General features: G+C 49.2%; 1 protein-coding gene across 2 annotated transcripts in view; it reads right to left on the bottom strand.

Moving 5' to 3' along the window:
• Positions 1 to 8,554, bottom strand: part of Slc6a5 (solute carrier family 6 member 5) — a 49,004-nt gene extending 40,450 nt beyond the window's left edge. Inside the window, exons 1-5 of one of the 2 annotated variants that reach the window (XM_021642236.2) lie at positions 8,277 to 8,554; positions 6,376 to 6,921; positions 3,841 to 3,979; positions 1,360 to 1,491; positions 932 to 1,105 (exon numbers count right to left, since the gene is read on the bottom strand). In XM_021642236.2, coding sequence (XP_021497911.1) covers positions 932 to 1,105; positions 1,360 to 1,491; positions 3,841 to 3,979; positions 6,376 to 6,921; positions 8,277 to 8,279 — 994 coding nt within the window. In that variant the 5' untranslated portion in view covers positions 8,280 to 8,554. Of the gene's footprint in view, positions 1 to 931; positions 1,106 to 1,359; positions 1,492 to 3,840; positions 3,980 to 6,375; positions 6,922 to 7,883; positions 8,124 to 8,276 lie in introns of those variants that run through there. The other variant, XM_060367218.1, reaches the window with a different exon arrangement.
• Between the last annotated feature and the right edge of the window lie 9,411 nt (positions 8,555 to 17,965).

Below are 17,965 nucleotides of genomic sequence, written 5' to 3'. Positions count from 1 at the left end.
GATGTTGAGACTACATGGCATGTGTTGATTTCAATGAGAGTTGTCCCCATAGATTCATGTATTTGAACACTTGGTCCCCAGTTAATGGTGCTCTTTGGGGAGGCTTAGGAGGCCTTGCTGGTAAGAAGTACATCACTGGGAGCAGGCTTGAGAGCTTATAGCCTCACCTCATGTAGTGGTGTGAATAAGAATGACCCATGTGGGCTCGTATATTTAAATGCTTAGTCACCAAGGAGTGGCACTACTGGAGAAGGATTAAGAGGTGTGGCCTTGTTGGAGTAGGTGTGGCCTCAGTGAAGGAACTGTGTCACTGGGGTGGGCTTTGAGGTTTCAAAAGCCCACACAAGGCCAATGTCTCTTTTTCTGCCTGCTGCCTACTGTGTGGTCCCAAGATATCGGCCCATATCTATACAGTTTACACTGTAGTACTTTGACACACACAGGCATGGAACACACACCACACCCAGCCTCCACATGGAGTAGTTTCAAATAAGAGCAAAAGAGAAAAACAATAGAGATGCCTTCCTTCAATGCAAACTCTGCATGTCTGCAGGCTCTGGATGTAAAATCCTCAGCTCCTTCTGGAGCACCAAGCCTGCCTGCATGCTGCCATGCTCCCCACCCTGATGAGAATGGACTAAGCCTCTGAAACGATAAGCCAGCTGCAACTAAACCCTTTCTTTGACAAGAGCTGGCGTGATCATGGTGTCTCTTCATAGCAGTAGAACACGGACTATGGCACCCCATTTCCAGTTTGTTCCGCTTCCTGATGTGATCCTTCAGTGTCCACACTCCTTCAACCCCTGCCTACCAACAGTCACCACACTGTCCCTCACAATGAACTATTCTAAAAGTCATCTGTGGCCATGGTGCTTTATCATAGCAACTATTGAGCAGGACACATATAGCGCTAAAGCATGTCCACACTTACCTAGCAAAAGTCTGGTTTTGTCTTTGCATTCTGGTGTGTTCCATGGGTTGTTGCAGGAGCCCCAGGGCAGCACAGATACAAAGGAGGCAAACAGGTAGAAGAGTGTGTAGCAAATGATCACGTTGTAGTAAATGGCTATGAGGACAGAGATGATGAGCATCGCAATGCCGCAGCCTGCAAAGGAAAGTGTCTGTGTTGGTGTCATTCCAAACCCTGTGCAAGACTCACCCCCACACAGACGCTCCACAGTGGAGGTGCACAGAGAGTGGAGTAGACTCTGTCTATCAGGAAAGTGAAGACAATCTGCCAACGACCCCCACAATGGCAGAAATGATCAAGGGGAGGGGAGAAAGAGTAGGCCTCCCTCCCTAAGACTGGAAGGTGGCAGGGAGGCAGAGCCAGGAGTTGGAATGGGGAACTGGACTCACCCTGCAGAGCTGGGATGGCCTTCCACACAGACACAGGGCCCTGGCTGGCAAACTGGCCCAGTGACACCTCTAGGAAGAAGATAGGCAAGCCAGCCAGCGCTAGCATCATCAGGTAGGGGATGAGGAAAGCACCTTGGAAAAAAAAAAGTGGGAGGAAAGAGTCAGGAGGCTAGGCAAGGCTCTGCCCCTAACCCTCTGGGCTGGTGCTGGGCTCCTTAAGCAAACTGAAGAAGCTTTTGATGTCCCACCTCAACAGAAGGCGCCTTCTTCCAAAACCAAACGTGGGACTACAGCACTTGCCTCAATTTTCCACCAAGCAGAAGTTGTATGCTAATAGTCTTGTGTTCTTTACAAGGCTTTGATTCCTACCTCCACCCCCAAAGTAAGTCCTTCCACATTGTCACAAATCCATGCCTTTCATTGGAGGCAGATTTGGTGAATTCCCATCAATACAGGCTCTCTAAGTATCTACACTCAGCTGTACTGGATTTGGGGGCCTCCAGTACAATAATCCAAAGAAAGCATCAACCTTCACCCCACCGAAGCTTGCCTGTGGGCAACTGGATGTCCTCTCTGCTCATCCAAGTCCCCACCCACACCATCACCCACAGGCAGCAGCATCTTCACACACTTCTCAACTTCCTTCTCTCACAACTTACTCCTCAGAGGTCAGCCCTCCTTCTGGGTTTGCCCCAAGCACCCTTCTCTTCAGAATGTTTATGTGGATGTTTTGTCTAGACTGTGAGCCTCCCAAAGCGTTTCTCTTTCAATTCTCTTCCTCAGAGGCCTGGGGAAGGCTGCAGAAGCTGGTAGTCTCTGCTGCCTTACTGGGTTCTGGGGCGTTCTTTCTTTGCAAGGATTCTCAGGTCTAGAGGGAATTACCAGGGAATACCCTCTCATGAGTCAAGGTCAATTTAAAGACTAGAGATAACAGAGTCCAGACGGCAGCGCTCGGCTGAAGAAACTACTTTCCTCCTCCTTCCCCTGACTTCTTCCGGGTTGGTCAGGCAGAAGGGCGTTTCCTGCCAGAGCCTCCAGCCGAGAAGGTCCCAACAGAAGCCAGGTACTATTGGGATGTAGGCTTGGGCTTCTTTTCTACTCTCTCTGGGTAGAAAAAAGGAAAGTTCACTGTGTGACCCTTCCTGTCTTGAGGAGGTGGAGCGGGCTGTGAGGCGTCTGGGCTGCACTGCAGACAAAGCCTCCACGTTACTTCACTGCCCCCTTAATTCCTCAGGGTCGGGTGAATCAAGGGCGAGCAACGCGGTTGGTCGAAAGCGCTCTGCCGGAATCCCTCCCCTCGCTCCATCCCCACACGAGGAAATCCCCTTCCCCGCCCTTGCAGCTTCACCACCAGCACCCCACCGCTGTGCCCCTGCAGTCGGGCCAGGGGACTCCCTGCTGGGGGGGGGGTGGAAACCCAGCGGGGGGGCTACATCCTATCAGTTTCGGGGCACCCCTGATTGCGAACACTCCGCGGTCTGCATTAGTACTTATCGACGTGTCTTAATCAGAACTGGAGGTTCTGGGCGTGGGGGAGGGCGTCTTCTATTTTAGACCATAACTGTCCCCTGCTGAAGCTCGAGTCCCACTCCAAGCACCAAATGCCCCCTGGAACGGACCGAAAACCTAAAATTGGGCCAGAGAGGACTGGGAGAGGGGAGCGTTTCTTGCTCCCTAGAGCAAGGTCCAGGAGAGGTGTGAATTCCTGAAAGGCTCTTGTCAGCTGTCCTGGACGATCAGCTGGACCCTCGCTTGGACCTCAGATGTCAAGCCAAGGAACCCTGACTACATTGGGTTCTACATTGGGTCCCTTTCTGGTGGGTACATCCTAGATCCAGTGAGTTCTATGGCATGCTCCTTGGCGCCCCCACTCTTCTTTCAAAGGCAGCGTCTTTCACACAGTGAGGGCACGGCGGGAAGGAGAGTCACCTTTGCTAAATGACTTAACTAAAATCAAAATATCTCCTGCCTCTTCCCAAAAAAGGCGGTGGTGGGGCAGGCTGCTCCTAAGAGAGCTCTGAGTAGGTAGGTACACCCCAAGCTCTCCACTGCTCGCTTGCACCCTCCTCAGCTGGAGCCTGTTCTTAAACAGTCTCTAGCCAAGGAATTCCCACTTACAACCTTAAACCAGACAGTTTGACCTTCAGGACTGCAGGGCATCGGATTCTAAAGTTCGGTCCTGCAAGCCTGTAATTGCTTCGTGACTCGAGTTGGAACACCCCTGCTTCTATAAGCGCATTGGCCGGAAAACCCAGTCCCCAGTCTGGGCCAATAGAGATCCCTCGTGAGTGAGGCTTATGCCTCAGCTGAGCCCATCTCCGCTCTTAAATCCAGAAGGTTCCATTTGCTTCTGCCGTCTAGCCTGCAGAGGACCAGGCTGTCCCAAGCTTCCCTCCCAACCTCTGCCTAAGGTCTTCGGATTTACCCCCAACCCTCCAGTGCCCGTCCCCTCCGCAGGCGGAAAGAGCTGAAAAGCCATACCTCCCCCGTTCTGGAAGGCCAGGTAGGGAAACCTCCAAACATTGCCCAGCCCCACTGCGTACCCCACCATGGACAGGATGAAGTCCAGTTTGCTGGACCAGTTCCCTCGGGCCTTATTCTCATCCCCTTGCTCGTCCTCCTGAGGGCGGAAAAGCACATTGTCGGATAGCAGACCCAGGTAGGCCCTCAGCAGGCCCCACTCCGCCCCCCCCCCACAGCTGAGGGTCCTTCCCCGCAAGCAGACCCCCAGTTTCCGACAGAGGATGCATCGGCAAGCAAGATCCCCAATCTGAAGAAAGAATGCATCTCCGAGCAGAGCCCTCACCCCGCACTGAGTCCTTCAGCAAGCAGGCCCCCAAACTTTATTCTAAAGATCCACTTTAATCAGACCTCTAACCCTGCTTCCCAAATCCTACAGTCAGGGCACACCAGCAAGCAGCCTCCCCCAAGCACACCAGTCCCTTCACACCCAACCTCTCACCAGGAGTTCGTTTGGCAAGCAGACCCCCAACATCATGCCTGGAGTTCCCAGCAAGCAGGTTCATAACCGAGTCCTCCCCCACCCCTCAAAAATACCCTCACTGCACATTCCTCCTCAGCCCTTTCTTCAAAATGTGTGCCAGAAAAAAATAATTGTAATGCTTAAAGCCAGCCAGAGCCCCTGCCTCACTTTCTCTGCTAAAGCTTACAGGCAAATCCTGCCCAGTCAGCTAATTTTAAAAGGTGCATCCTTCAACTCTGGAAAGAGGGAATGGGCAGGATGGAGAATTGGAGCTGACATGAGAGAAAGAATAGAGAAGACTGATGTGGTGAGAGACAGGGTAGCCAAAACCGTGACTTCTGTTCTACATCTTGCTGCTAAGCAGAGACAACTCCCTGAACGCTGCTTGGGCTCAGTCTGTGTCCACATCTTTAAAAGGAGTGGGGGTGGCTCTGATTAGCTGTCTCTGCGGCATCTGCCAACTTACATAGTCTGTGACTCTCTGGGCTTATGTCTCCATGGACTTGATTCTAGAAAGCCTCCACAAAATGAATGAGGAGGCCACCCTGTATGAACTCTGAAAGTGTTCTGACACCCAGACCATTGGTGTAACCTGCTTCCCAGTCACCCTTCACCTAGCAAGTTACAGCTTGGCATGCTTCCCAAGGTTCTCCAGGTCATGGAGGAGAAAGCAGTGGTGGTGAAGGGAGATGATGGCCTAAGGGCAGGGGAAGAAGGGCTGAGTGAGTGTCAGGAGGGGCTGAAACACTGGCACTCAGGCCCCTCAGGCTCTTTAAAGTCCCCTTGCTGTTCCTGAACACTATCTCCACCCCTAGCTCCACCCTCCAACACCAACACCACTGACAGGGTAAGGGAGTTCAGCTCTTTTTGTCGCAGTGCAGAGGTAAAGGGAGGTGTGCGAAAGAAACATTTTCCACACCACTGTTGGGTACATGCTGTTAAAAGCACCTAAAATACACAGAACAGTGTCCTAGGAAAAACTCCCAAAGCAAAGAAGCATGTAAATGCAAGGTTATTTCTAGTTACCCTGATGACTGAATGGCTGAATTTCTACTATGTAAATTCTGGGGTGAGGGTTGGGCTACAGATGATTAGGGACAGAAGGCTCTGTAATCCCTACATTGCACATGGTGATAATCTAGTCCACTCTCAGCCTGCGCTCTGGTCACAAACCTAGCCCTTGAGTCCAGGCTTGAAGGAGAGTCCCTGCAACAGCATGGGGAAAGAAGAAATCAGAGAAGGAAGAGAAATCACTGCGGTGAAATGGAAACAAACAAAAGCCAATAAGGAGGGAAGACTGCCTTGACCCCTGGTCCAGAGATTAGGATTCATTCTGTAGGTTTTGTCCTCTCTCTGGTTAAGGGGGTAAATACAGGAGATACCCAAATGGGAAGGGAGTGAACTGAATCTCATACAATTGAGAGGGCTTATGCAAGAAAAATTAAAAAAAAAAAAAAGATAGGTTTGGAAGGGCCTGGGTTAGGAGACTGATTTAATACACTTCAGCAGCTCATTAAAAGAGTCCTCGGGTAGTCAGGTTGACTCCCAGGGGAGAGCCCCTCAAACTACACTACATGCCCCTCCCATACCACCCAGGCTTGACACGGTGCTTCTTTTTAAATTGGAGTTTTTGGTTTTGAAGAAACGGAAGAAGGAAAAAAAAAAAACAGACATTGATAGAGTGGGCACTCGCATCTGTTGCAAGATGCAGAATCTAATTTACTTTTTTTTTTTTTTTTTTTAACGGATCTGCACCGATTCTGCCGCTGAGGCTGGGAAGGGCACGTCCGAACCTTGCTGGCACAGCCGCTGCACACTCGCACTCCCCAAACCTTAGCTGACGACCCGCCCCACCCCCGGCCCCGGCCCCAGCAGTGCGAGCTTCAGAAGCCCCAAAGCTGCCTCCAGCACCCACCGCCTGGCATTGCCAACCCGTTTCCCCATCAGCATACGTGCACCCGCCGGGGCCCAGCTCCCCTCGCGCGCTTGGAGAGCAGCAAGCAGCGCGGCCGCTCTTGCCGCGACCTGCTTACCGGTACGGCAGTGGTGGCCACGCTGCCCGGGAGCACGGACGCGATGCCATCCGTCCCCAACACCACGGTGCTCTGGCTCATGTTCACCCAGCCCACGGCTGGGGTATTGTTGTGCTCCAGGGTGCCCTTGCCCACACTCACGTTCGCGTCCTCCTCCGGGCCACGGAGAGCTGGGATCTTGCAATGCAGCGCGTTGCCCGGCCCAGCCGCCCCGGAAGGGGGGTTGGCCTGTGCGCTGTGCCCTTCGTTTAGGTCCCGGAGGGCCGCGGAGGTCGCCTGTGCCCGGGGGCTGCTGAGTTTACACAACCCTACCCCGGACTGCTGGGCGTCGCAGGCTTTACCATCCGCAGACTGGAAAGTTTGGGCGCCGGTGGAAGCCGACCTGGGCACACGTGGCGGCTGGGCGGCGGCGGCCGAGGGGGCCGCGGCAGGCAGCTCCCGCTCAGGGCTGGTCCTAGGTGCTAGAGGGCTATCCCGGTGGCCCGGCCCCGCTGCCTCCAGGCTGTCCGCTGGTTGTTTATTCATTTCCTTGGGAGGACTGCAATCCTGCAAACACAGCGTCAAGTTCGTGCAAAACAAAAACAACAACAACAACAACAAAAAAGTCACAGCAGCATTAAAGAATAAAATGTATGCATCTGCGTGTCCAGATGCGCGCTTTCCGGGTCCAGACACAAAACAGACTGGGGAGCAAATGGAACCGCTGTTTCTCGTCTCTCCAGTCCCGTCCGTCCGTATCGCGGGGACATGAAGGAGCTAATATTTTCTCCCCGGCGGAGGGTGAACTCCACAGAAGCACGGCTGGTTTTGGCAGGGGGAGACAGGCAGGCAGGATAGAAATAACCCTACAGCCAAAGCGCCCTGCCCTCTGTGGATTTCAAATCAGGGCTGTGGGTACCACAGCCCCATCACCATTGTGAAAAGATTCTTTAATTTTCCGCCCCATTTCCTTTGTCATTCAACAATGCACATAGCCTTTTTTTTTTTTTTTTCCTCTTTCCCATAGACAAGCTGTGATCACAAAACTGACGCTCTGGCATAGGCCAGGGCTGGGAGCCACATGGGTAAATTTAAACTCCTGCACTCCAAACTTACCTCAGTCGCCCAAGTAGCAAATACAAGCATAAAGGCTTTCCTTTTTTTTTTTTAATCAAATATTACCACCAACAAACAGCCTACCACAGAAACAATAAACAAGATGGAACACACAAAACAGTAACTGGCTTTGACCCTTACACACTCTGTTTGATTCCAGACCCCTACAATGTATATGGGTCTTTCCAAGTATTTTTATTTTGCTGTCCATTCCCGGGAATCTAATATCCTTCTCCTCCCTACTCTTGACCAAGGGCCAAAACTCACCAATAATTTGCATTAGTTTTCTTTCTATTGAATTTTAAACGTAAAGATTTACCAAGGTTTCCTTTGGCTTCCTCAAGGCTGGTGTTACTGTTCAGAGTTTCATGTTAGTATAAATAATTATTTCACCGTAAAAATAATCAAATTACCTTCTTTTCAATCGAAAGCTTCTGCTCTAGCCCGCTTCACAAACGCACAGACTGAGTTTAATTGAACCAAACCCAATACCTGGGCATTTTCAACAGCCCCCTAGGACCCCGAGCAGCTCGCGGATGCGCTAATCTTGACTTTCAGCACCACGGACAGTGCCTGGGATCCGATTAAAGGCAGGCAGCACCAGGAACCTTTTTTGCCCTCAGGCAAAGCTACCAAGTACACATACACACCCGGACTTAAGCCTTCGAAAATAGTTCTCTGCTTTCTCCTATTGCACAGGTATTTCCTAAAAGAAATACTTCCTAAAAGAAATGCCCCAAAACGAACCTGCCATCCTTATCCCCACATCCATCTTTCCTCTTAAGAGAATAAAAGAAAGCACTCACCATGTCTGATTCGAACAGATTGAATCGTAGAGTAAAACCCACCACTGGTCTAGGTTTGGCCCTGAAACAAGAGGCGCTTTCTATATCTCCCCGGGAAAGGCCGGGTTTGCGTCAGTGGGAAGCAAGGTGCCCTTCATTTGACATCTTCCTGATAATACACGTTTGATAAATCATTACCCCTTTGGATTCGGATTTTAAAGGGACAACAGCCTGGAGTACGCTGTCCTGTTGTCACTCGGGCAGGAGGGGGCTGCGTGCTTGTCGTGACTCATGTGGGTCTGATTACTAAACCAAAGCCAGTGGGAGGGAACAAGAAAAGTTTGCCACCTCCTAATTAAGGGAAACATGGGAGAGACACGTCCCACTGCACCCAAGACTCCAAGGCAAGGTGCAGCCACCAACCAAACACATTTGGCTGTAGTGAGGGCGGGAGGGGATCAAATCAGTTTCCCTCTCCCACCAAATTTACTTGCATTCTCCCTGAATCTCAGTCCAATTCCAAAATATCACACACACACACACATACACACACACACACACAATGGTGGGCCTGCCGCAGCGTCCAGCCAAATCTGCAACGCCTGTTCCAGGCTAGGGTCCTGCCTTTGGTGAGGGTGCGCCTGACTGGTCAGTGCGTGGAGTCTAGATTCCTGCATCCTAGCCTTTCCAGAAAGCCAGTCTGGGAAAGACCCTAGGTTTTTGTTAAACAATTAAATCTGGTTTTGGCTTCTCTGTTTTGTTTCCGCTAACACTGGGTACAGCTGCTGTTTCTTGTATTTTTTTTTTTTAGGCTCTTCTGGAAATTTTTTAAAATTTATTTTTAACATCGACTTAGTCCTCCAGCCACTTACAAACCCATCCTTTCTCCATAATCCTTTTAATAAAAAATCCTTTCAAGTCGGATCTGATTGGAGACTGCAGTTTTACCCCAACCTAGGATCCAGGCAACCCGGGGCAGGGCTGGCCCTCCGGGGAAGCTCAGATGGGAGTGCACCAGGCACTAGAGTGCCAGGTTATGTAGAGGTGGACAAGGACTTTACCTAGGGCACTAGGCGACAACTACAATCACAAAAGGGGGGAGTGCTTTGCGCTTTGCACTAGAAGGGGATTCGCAGCAATATGCCTTCCCTCTCTCTTGTTTTGACAGCCTATCTAGGGAACCGTGGCCTCGGGACTGTGAAGCTTGGAAAGCGCCGAGCGCGCAGCGCAGCCGGAGCCTACTGCCTCCGGGTCCAAGTCGTTGCACTCGACTGGGCAGGTCTCCCTGCGGAGCCTGGACAAAGCTGCTGCAGCCGCGAGGACGCAGGCTGTGGCAGCAGATTGCGGTGGGCGCCAGGGGCATTGCTGAGCCAGCTCTGTCTCCTCCCTCACCCTTCCAAGACTCCAAGCGCAGAAGAGGTCTCCGTGAGCCTGGCTCACAGGACAGCTCTCCCCGGACAGCCACGTGGATTCAGGGTCTGCACTAGGAGGGGGGCGCGGTGGGATGGGGTGAATAGGTGAAGAGGAGCCCTGTTCTTCCATCGTCTTTCGGGTTCGAGATAGCCTTTTCTTGAACTCTCACTTTTAGGCTACCTGCAAGGTTTCTATGAAATTATCGCATTTAAGTTTGCTAAGAGCCTTTCAGAAATTATTCCAATGTTAGCGCAGTGAAATCTAAAGTCAGAAGATAATTTGAACGCCAAAGAAATTCCTAACTCCTCCACCCACTCTAGGCAGCGGAGAAATGGGGAGTTTTTCGGAGGAGAAATAGGGGGCTGAGTGGGACCCTGCGGTGCTCTGGCTGAGGAAGGCTCTGGAAGCGGGCAGGAATGACAATCCCAGGAATATCCCCAGATAACAAGAAGGAGCAAGATCCTTGGCCTCAATGGAGTCCGTGGGACCTGTTTCCAGTTAGATTCAAGTCTGGCTCTGCGGTCCATGGGCCACTTTGACAGCAAATAGTCACGACTTCAAAGCTTCTGGCCAGTGCGCAAATTTGCATTCGAGCAGCCCCTGCCAAACGCTTGACGCCGAGTCAGCGGGGCGTGTGAACGCGCCTGGCCAAAGGGCAGCTGCGCAGAGGTGGCGGAGTCGTGCAGGACTTCTCCTCTCTACTCCCACCCCCACTTCGTTGCTGAGCCTGAGTGATGCTCAGTGCCCACTCAGTCCAGACCTGACGTATCTCCTGGCCAAGTGATAAGCATGGGGCTAATCAGGCCCTGCAGAGGCGGGTGACGCTGGCGCCCGCTAAGGCTCAGGCTCCACAGAGGCCCATCCTCCATCCTCCAGAAAGGAGGGACTGCAGATAGAATGGAGAGAGGGTTCAGAAACTAGACACCGAGGAGTCACTCTGATAGGATAGTGACCAGCCAAAAGAGCGACCCCCTCCCTCCCCTCAATGAAGCTCGGAGCAGGCCCTGAGGTGCATCACCTGGAGTTCAGTTGTGTGTCAGCTCTTGCAAGGTTCAAAGGAGGGGGCTGCAGAATTTAATTAATTAATTAATTAATTAATAAGCAGAAATGGGCGGGTGAAAAGTCTGTCACCCACCGCACTTAAGCCTCCACCCCCGGCCTCTTCTGCCGCCTGTTCAGAGTGATAATCTGGGCCGGCGAGCATCACAGCCAAGGAGGCTGTAAATCCGCATCCATCAGTGCGGAGCCATTCGGTCAGAATTAGCCAGTCGCTATGGCCTTAATTACTTTGTCAAAGATGAAAAATAGTAATTGATTTTGTCCTCTATCACTTGCCCCTCTCCCCTCCTTCCTTGCAGATAAGCAAATAAATAGCTATTTGCGAAGACCGTGTCCACCACCCGGCTGGGGCAGCCTAGTGGAAAAAGAACTGTCTGGCTATAGCAATGAAGCTGGTGTTTGCGCCAGGACTCAAAAGGCAGCTGGAACTCGGGCAGAGAGCACCCAGAGGATATCCATACTAAGCCAAGTTGCTGCCCTCCTTCTCTCTGGAAGGAAGTGAGGAGGGGAAGAAAAGGGTGTTTTACAGCAAGCTCCACTGTTCGCCCAGTGCTAGCAGCTACAGCCTTCTCTGGCCATCAGCGTCAGCGTTTGGTGCAAGGAAGAACCTGCAGTGTGATTCATCCGAAAGGCCAGGGAACTTACCTAGGGTCTGTAGGCAGAGCCGGCATCAGAGCAGAATTCTCTGAGGATCCCAGACCATACAGAAGAAAGAAGCGTGGTGTGAACTGTCTTTGTTTAGTCGAGGTTTATACGTGTGTGTCAACACCTACAACCTCTCCAGATGATGCGTGTGAGGGCACTGTGTGCATTTCAGGTGTCATTGCTTGACAGTCAGGAAGCCATGCAGTATTTTGTCTGCCTGGGTCTTGCTGCCTATTGTCATTGTACTGCTGTATCCTGTTAAGAATCTAAGTTCTGCAGACAAATTGCACTACCTCCTGGTTCTGTGACCTTGAAGAATATTGTCCATTCGTTAAATAAAGACAAGAGTTAAGCAGGGTGGAGAGGGGCTTGAGGATAAATGAGAATGTGCACAAGAAGTGAATGGATTGCAGCTACCTGGCATGCTGAGGATTGGCTATTGCTATTATTCTGTCTAGATGGATGGTACGAAAAAAAAAAGCAGATCGCTGTGCTGGTTCAGAAAGTACAATGTGGATAAATAGATACAAAGAACAGAAAACTTTCCAGAAAGATAGCTACTGTGAACTCATTTTCTCCTTGGCTAACAAAACAATCAAGTGTTTACCATTATTTTTATTCTTATTATTAGAAAAAGTGCCCAAACATTGAAGCTGCTGTGAGTGTGTTCAGAGGCACCTTTGTTTCTATGAAGGGAAAGCGCAGCACACATGGCAGAAGCTTGGAGCTTAGTACTCAGCTTCACATCACAGTCCAGTCCTCATTTAGATCCCTGGTGCCAAAGGACACAGACAGATCAAGGCAGGTCTCCTTCTCCAGACCATCCCAGCAGAGTCTACCACGAGGACTCTGTGTACTGCAGGTTCCAGCTCCAGAGACTCCTTCGGGGTACTAGCTCCCAAGTCTGCAATAATGTCACTGCAGCAGCATGCAGGCCAGTAGGTGCTGGCCACAGAAGCAGGGAAGTTTAGAACACATTGTAAAGAAGCTTCAAGGACATCTGAGGTCCCTCACTCTACTTTCTCAGCTTGGTTGGGAGTGGGCATGGGGACCAAGGGTCACTTGTAACAATGGAAACAAAGTCACCCTTTGGAAAATATACTCTATCACCCTTTCAGGAGCAAAAGCAGGCTTATCAATATAGTCCAATGCAGCTAAAAAGTTTTATTATGGCACAGTTGACAAAGTGAAAGACTTAGGGAGGGAATAAAAACATATGCACATCAGATAATTAGTGTTCAGTGTTTTGTAGCTGCTAAAAATGGATTAGAGTGAGATGGAGATCGGAGATTCATAGAATCTTGAGATAAGCCAGACATGGAGAATGTATATAAAATGATCCTGTTTGGGGGGAACTGGGGATGTAGCTCAGTTTGTAAATTACTTGCTCACCATGCCCAAAGGTGAGTTCAATCCCCTTCACAAATAAAATAAAAACCAAGGCATGGTGGTGCACACCTGTAATGTCAGCATTTGTGAAGTAAAGGCAAGAAATTCAAGGTCGTTCTTAGCTACACAGTGAGTTTGAGCCCTGCCAGGATATATGTGACTCCGTCTCAAAGTATATAATAATCGTGTGTGTGTGTGTGTGTGTGTGTGTGTGTAAAACACAAATGACAGTTAAAGTATTATGTGTGTGGAAGGACACATATTAGGAGACGATTAGGAATTTAGCTGTTTAATGCTGTGAGCATTGCGATGCAGTGAGCAGAGTAGTGGGGGACAATGAAGAGCAGTCAAGTAAAAAGAACAAAAGGGTACAGAGGCTAACCTCTAAAGTGGAACTACAGATACCACTGATGTGTAAATTATGTCAAACTGCTGTATACACATCTTAAAAAGAATAAATATAACAAGAACACTCACCAAGGAGGCCTTTCATCCACGTGTGTTGCTCAGTATTCGTAGCCCCAGTCTTTCTCTGAGGAGCAGAGCACAGAACTAGGGAAGCCGGGTAACTAAAGATACTAAATGCCCTTGGGGATTTAACTCAGTGGTAGAGTGCTTGCCTAGCAAGGGCAAGGCCCTGGGTTCAGTCCTCAGCTCTGGAAAAGAAAAAAGAAAAAGAAAATAGAGAAAGAGAGAGATACTAAGTGCCAGTATTCATATAACAGTCTTTTTTTTTTTTTTTTCCTGAAGCAAGATCTGATGCTTAGGCTGGCCTTGAACCCACTACAAAGCCAAGAATGACCTTGAACTTCTGATCTTCCTGCCTCTACAAGTGAGTGCTAGAAGTACAGGTGTGCCTCATCACAGCCTATTCATGAGGTGCTGGAACTTGGTACTTCATGCTATGCCAAGCACTGACCGAGCTACCTCCCCAGCCCTAATCCTAGAACTAGAGGCCTGTCCCATCTCCCTGCTCTGCTGGAATGGAAGTGAGGTCTAACTAAGAGCTTCAGAATACACAGATCTGGAAAATACCCTGCTATCATATTCTTTCTATCCCATCTCTAATGGTCAGTAAACAAGAAAATAATTGGAGTTACACCAAACTGAAAATTTCTAATTTTTATCTTTCCCACACATCAATGCCTTTTTGGTAAACACCGTACATTCCACTCTTTGTTCTTTCTTGTTCTCAGTAACTGCTTTACTCACTGTGTACGTTTGCTAACTATTTAGTAATTTTCCAGTTAGGAGTCATTTGTGATTATCCAGCTGCTCAGATTCCCAAAACTGAAAGCAGGAGCTCTAGCCTCCCAAGAGGGGTTGGGTCTTAGTCATACTCAGTGTTGAAGGAGACAATTTTTGAATGCATTGGACACAAGTTAATTGACATTGTTGTCTGTCATGCTGGTAAACAAGATTATCTTTACCCTCACTGGTCTCTTGCTGTCCTAGCTGAATGGATGGGAGGATTTGAATTCACTGGTAAGACAATCTCCACAACAGAGCAGAACAAATGCTGGGAAGCTTCACCGGACAGGAAGTTTGTGGAGCTAAGCATGCCTATGCAAGGATCCACTAAAGTACAGGGAGGACCACATGGTGGTCCCAGACCCTGACGTAGGCGCAATGGAAACAACTGCCAGGCAACCAGAGTGATGCTTCAGAATCTTCTGATTTTGTCACTGTTTGTACCTTTGCAAATTTTGTCGAAGGAACAGTGGACATTATTGCCAAATGTATGTCTAATGGTTCTATCAAGCTGTAACACACAACAGGAAGAGACACAATCAAACAATGGCCTTGAAGAATCTGACCCTTCTTTGACAAGTTAGTTAATCATGGTGGGGTAATCAAGCCTCATAATGTCACTATTAGGGCTTGGAAATGACCCTGAATATTCTTGACCAGTCTCTTGGGATTTGCATTCCACTCTAGTCTAGACCTATTTCCGTGTAGTGAGCTCAGAGCTTTACAGTTAGGTGTGAGTGCTAAGTGTGAACCAAGCTCAGACTCTTTAGCTGTTTGTCCGTGGAGGTTCTGCAGCCTTGTTGTCTAGTTTTTCCTTTCAGCAAGACAGGTTAACTGTGGAGGGTGAATCTGATGAGTGTGTTGCAGGCTTCCGCAGAGAGACAGCTTCCTCGCCATGCTACCCCAGAAGTCACTATTACCTTACATCTATACCTGCACAATTTCTTTACGTGAGCCCCAGCATGTCTGGATCTGTCACCCAAGTCCTTATTCTGCTCCTCTTTCCTAACAGGATGTCAGTTTTGTGTTTTGTTTTGTTTCCCCTGAAAATGCCAGATCTGGCTGTTATTCTAACGGAAAGTGAAGAAGCTTCTGGGGACCTTCTCCCTAAGGCTCGTTGCTCTTCCTCCTCCCAAGCTTTTCATAAGCAGAGTTTGCACACACTCCAAGCCTTTCTAGCATCCTCCACATCATAAATGTTCATCCCTCGAGTATCTTTTCCCATTTACATGTAAATTAATTAAAATGAAATTAAATGTAAAATTTCACTCTTCAAGCACAGTAAATAAATTCCTTGTGTCCAACAGCTATTCGTATTGGGTAGCGCAGTGTGACGCTGTCATTGCGGGGGGTTTCTGTGGTGAAATAGTGGTCCAAACTGCAAGCCCTTCAAATGCAGAAGGTGTGACTTTAAAAACGTGTATTTATTCTTTCACAGTGCTCACACATACACAGAAACTACACACTCACAATGTGCTCTGATCATATTGTCCCTTGGTCCTCTCTTGTCTCCTCCTTATTGAAGCCCTTCTTCCAACAAGCCTCCCTCCCACTTTCCTGTCTTGCTGTGTGTGTACATGTCCTGCTGTATTTCATTAGGGTTCTTACATGAGCATGGAGCAGCGGCAGTACGTACTTCCTTGAGGGCCACTGAGGAATATGGCTCCCCACCCCCCAGAAACCACTAACCCACCATGCTGTAAGATCTATGTATATCTTTGCTTGTGTTTCTGCTTCAGATTTTTGGGAGGGGCTCCTAAACATGGAAGCGTACACAGCTAGGAATCCAGACTTGATAGTTCGTCTGTGATGTCTGTCCGCAGATAACATGGAGTTATATGTGAAGGTGCACCCACACTCTGTGCAGAGGGGGGCAGCACTCTGTGGCCTCTTCCCAGCCCTCTGCCCAGGGCTGCCCAGCAATCAGTGATCACCTTTGGCTGATGAAAAAGCCGTGGTTTGTTTCTGTAAAAAATAAACCAAATTTCTCTTCCATATAAAGAAATTTTTAAATAAAAAAATATTTGTTGGCAAATACAAATATTTGTAATTGTCAGTACACACAATATCCACATTTTACAGCTATTAGGACCAAACAAATGAGCCCATCTGTTTACACAGGCTCTAATTACACAGTTTTGAGAAATGATGCAAATGTCGTCAGAACGAGCAGGATCCGTGAGCGCTTCCTCTGCAGGGAAAATGCCTGGGTTAGGGCTCCCTCTGCTCTCTGCAAATTGTCTGCATGATGACGTGCTTTTCCAGGTCATTAACCTGGGCACAGCTCAGGGTGGGGGGCAAATGAAGAGCTCCATGCAAACCATCCTAGGGTCTGGGTGATTGGTAGAGGCAACAAAGAAAAGAGCCTCTGTCACTGACCCCTCAGGGAGCATTTGGGGAACGGCAGCGTCTGTGATGGGCATGGTTCAATGCTCCTGTTGTTCCTTGAAGGCCTGCTTTCACTGATACTGAGGAGAAAACGTGGACTGTGCCCCATGTGGGCTGTTCAACCTGATGCCAGAAAAGATACTTAGGATGCCGTGTGTTAGACCATGCTTCCAAGGAGTGCGCCTACAACGTGTTACTAGAATGCTCTCTTACCTGAGAGTATATTGTTCTTTCTCCCCCCCCCCCACAGGGTCTTATTATGTAGCCCAAGCTGGCCTTGAACTCATAGGAAACCACCTGTCTCTGCCTCCCTAGTTCTGGAATTAAAGATTTGTGTCACCACACCCAGCTTTATCATTTTTTAATTTAATTTAATTTTCACTATGCATATGGATGTTTTGCCTTGATGAATGTCCATGCACTGTGTATGTGTCTGGTACCCACAGAGGCCAAAAGAGAGAATTGCATTCCCTGGAACCAGAGAACTGGAGTTACCATGTTCCAGCCGCCATGGCTGGAAATTGACCCTGAGTCCTCTGGAAAAGCAGCCAGTGCTCTAAGTCACTAAGCCATCTCTCTAGCTCCTATGCTCTTTGTCTTATAGTAGAGAAGGAAAAGAAAAAAAGAAAATGGACTTTACCTCATCCGGACTTTTGTGATTACAAGGAACAGAAAGCTAACTTAAAGATGACTGACTTTCAGGGAGCCAGGGGATGGACAGACCACGGCTGAAACGTCAAAGCAGAGGTCCGGCTGTGTGCAACGCCATCTTCTCCCTGGGTCTTGGGTCTTTGGCAGTCTTTCTGTCTCACGCTTTCAGACTCGGGTGTTCTAGAAATCAGACCACTCCAAGGTGTGGGCTCCCACTCTCATAGGTGAATATACTAATAAAAATTGTGTGTGGGGGTGTCTTTGTTAGCTGGCATCTTTGTTATAGTGGCTTAGATTCTACTGACACATATAGTGGACTTGCCTTGCAAAATCCCACCAAGTCTGCCAGTGTGGAACAAGCAAGCATTTGCCAAGTTGAAATAGTGTCTGTGAAACGGAAGTGCCCTTTGCCATCTTGCTTGATTGACAGACCTTCCAGCCATTCTTCTTGAAAGCCAGTTTTATCAACCAAACCTGCCAAGGTCGCCACTGTGAGGTGAGCAGCGTCTGTCCCCAGTGAAGGCCGAGTGTGAGTTACCACCACTGTTTGGCTCATAGATGTGCAACAGAGCACTACTCACTATTGTGTCCTCAGTGGGGACTGGCTGCTGGGCTCCAGACACCATGTTCAGCGTCTTTGATCCACAGTGGGTGCTATTTTTCAGACCACAAGACAGTGTTAGAAAGGTACAGTGAGTTGCCTGGGACTACACAGATACAAGAGACTCAGACAATGTGTGTCATTGCACAGCCTGAACTGCTCTCATTGGATGTCCCACCATCAAGCGCACTGTCTGCTCACCATTCAGAGCTGAGGGCCCAGGAGCATGGGAGCCTGTCCCCTAAGCCATCCACTGGCACCTGCCACTTTCTGAGCTCTAACTCTTCAAGGAGCTTTGTATGAGCAAGTATGT

This window comes from Meriones unguiculatus, chromosome 14, assembly GCF_030254825.1.
Source record: "Meriones unguiculatus strain TT.TT164.6M chromosome 14, Bangor_MerUng_6.1, whole genome shotgun sequence".
NCBI lineage: Eukaryota > Metazoa > Chordata > Mammalia > Rodentia > Muridae > Meriones > Meriones unguiculatus.
The sequence above is the reverse complement of the archived record's forward strand: the minus strand, read 5'-3'. Positions and strand labels throughout refer to the sequence as shown.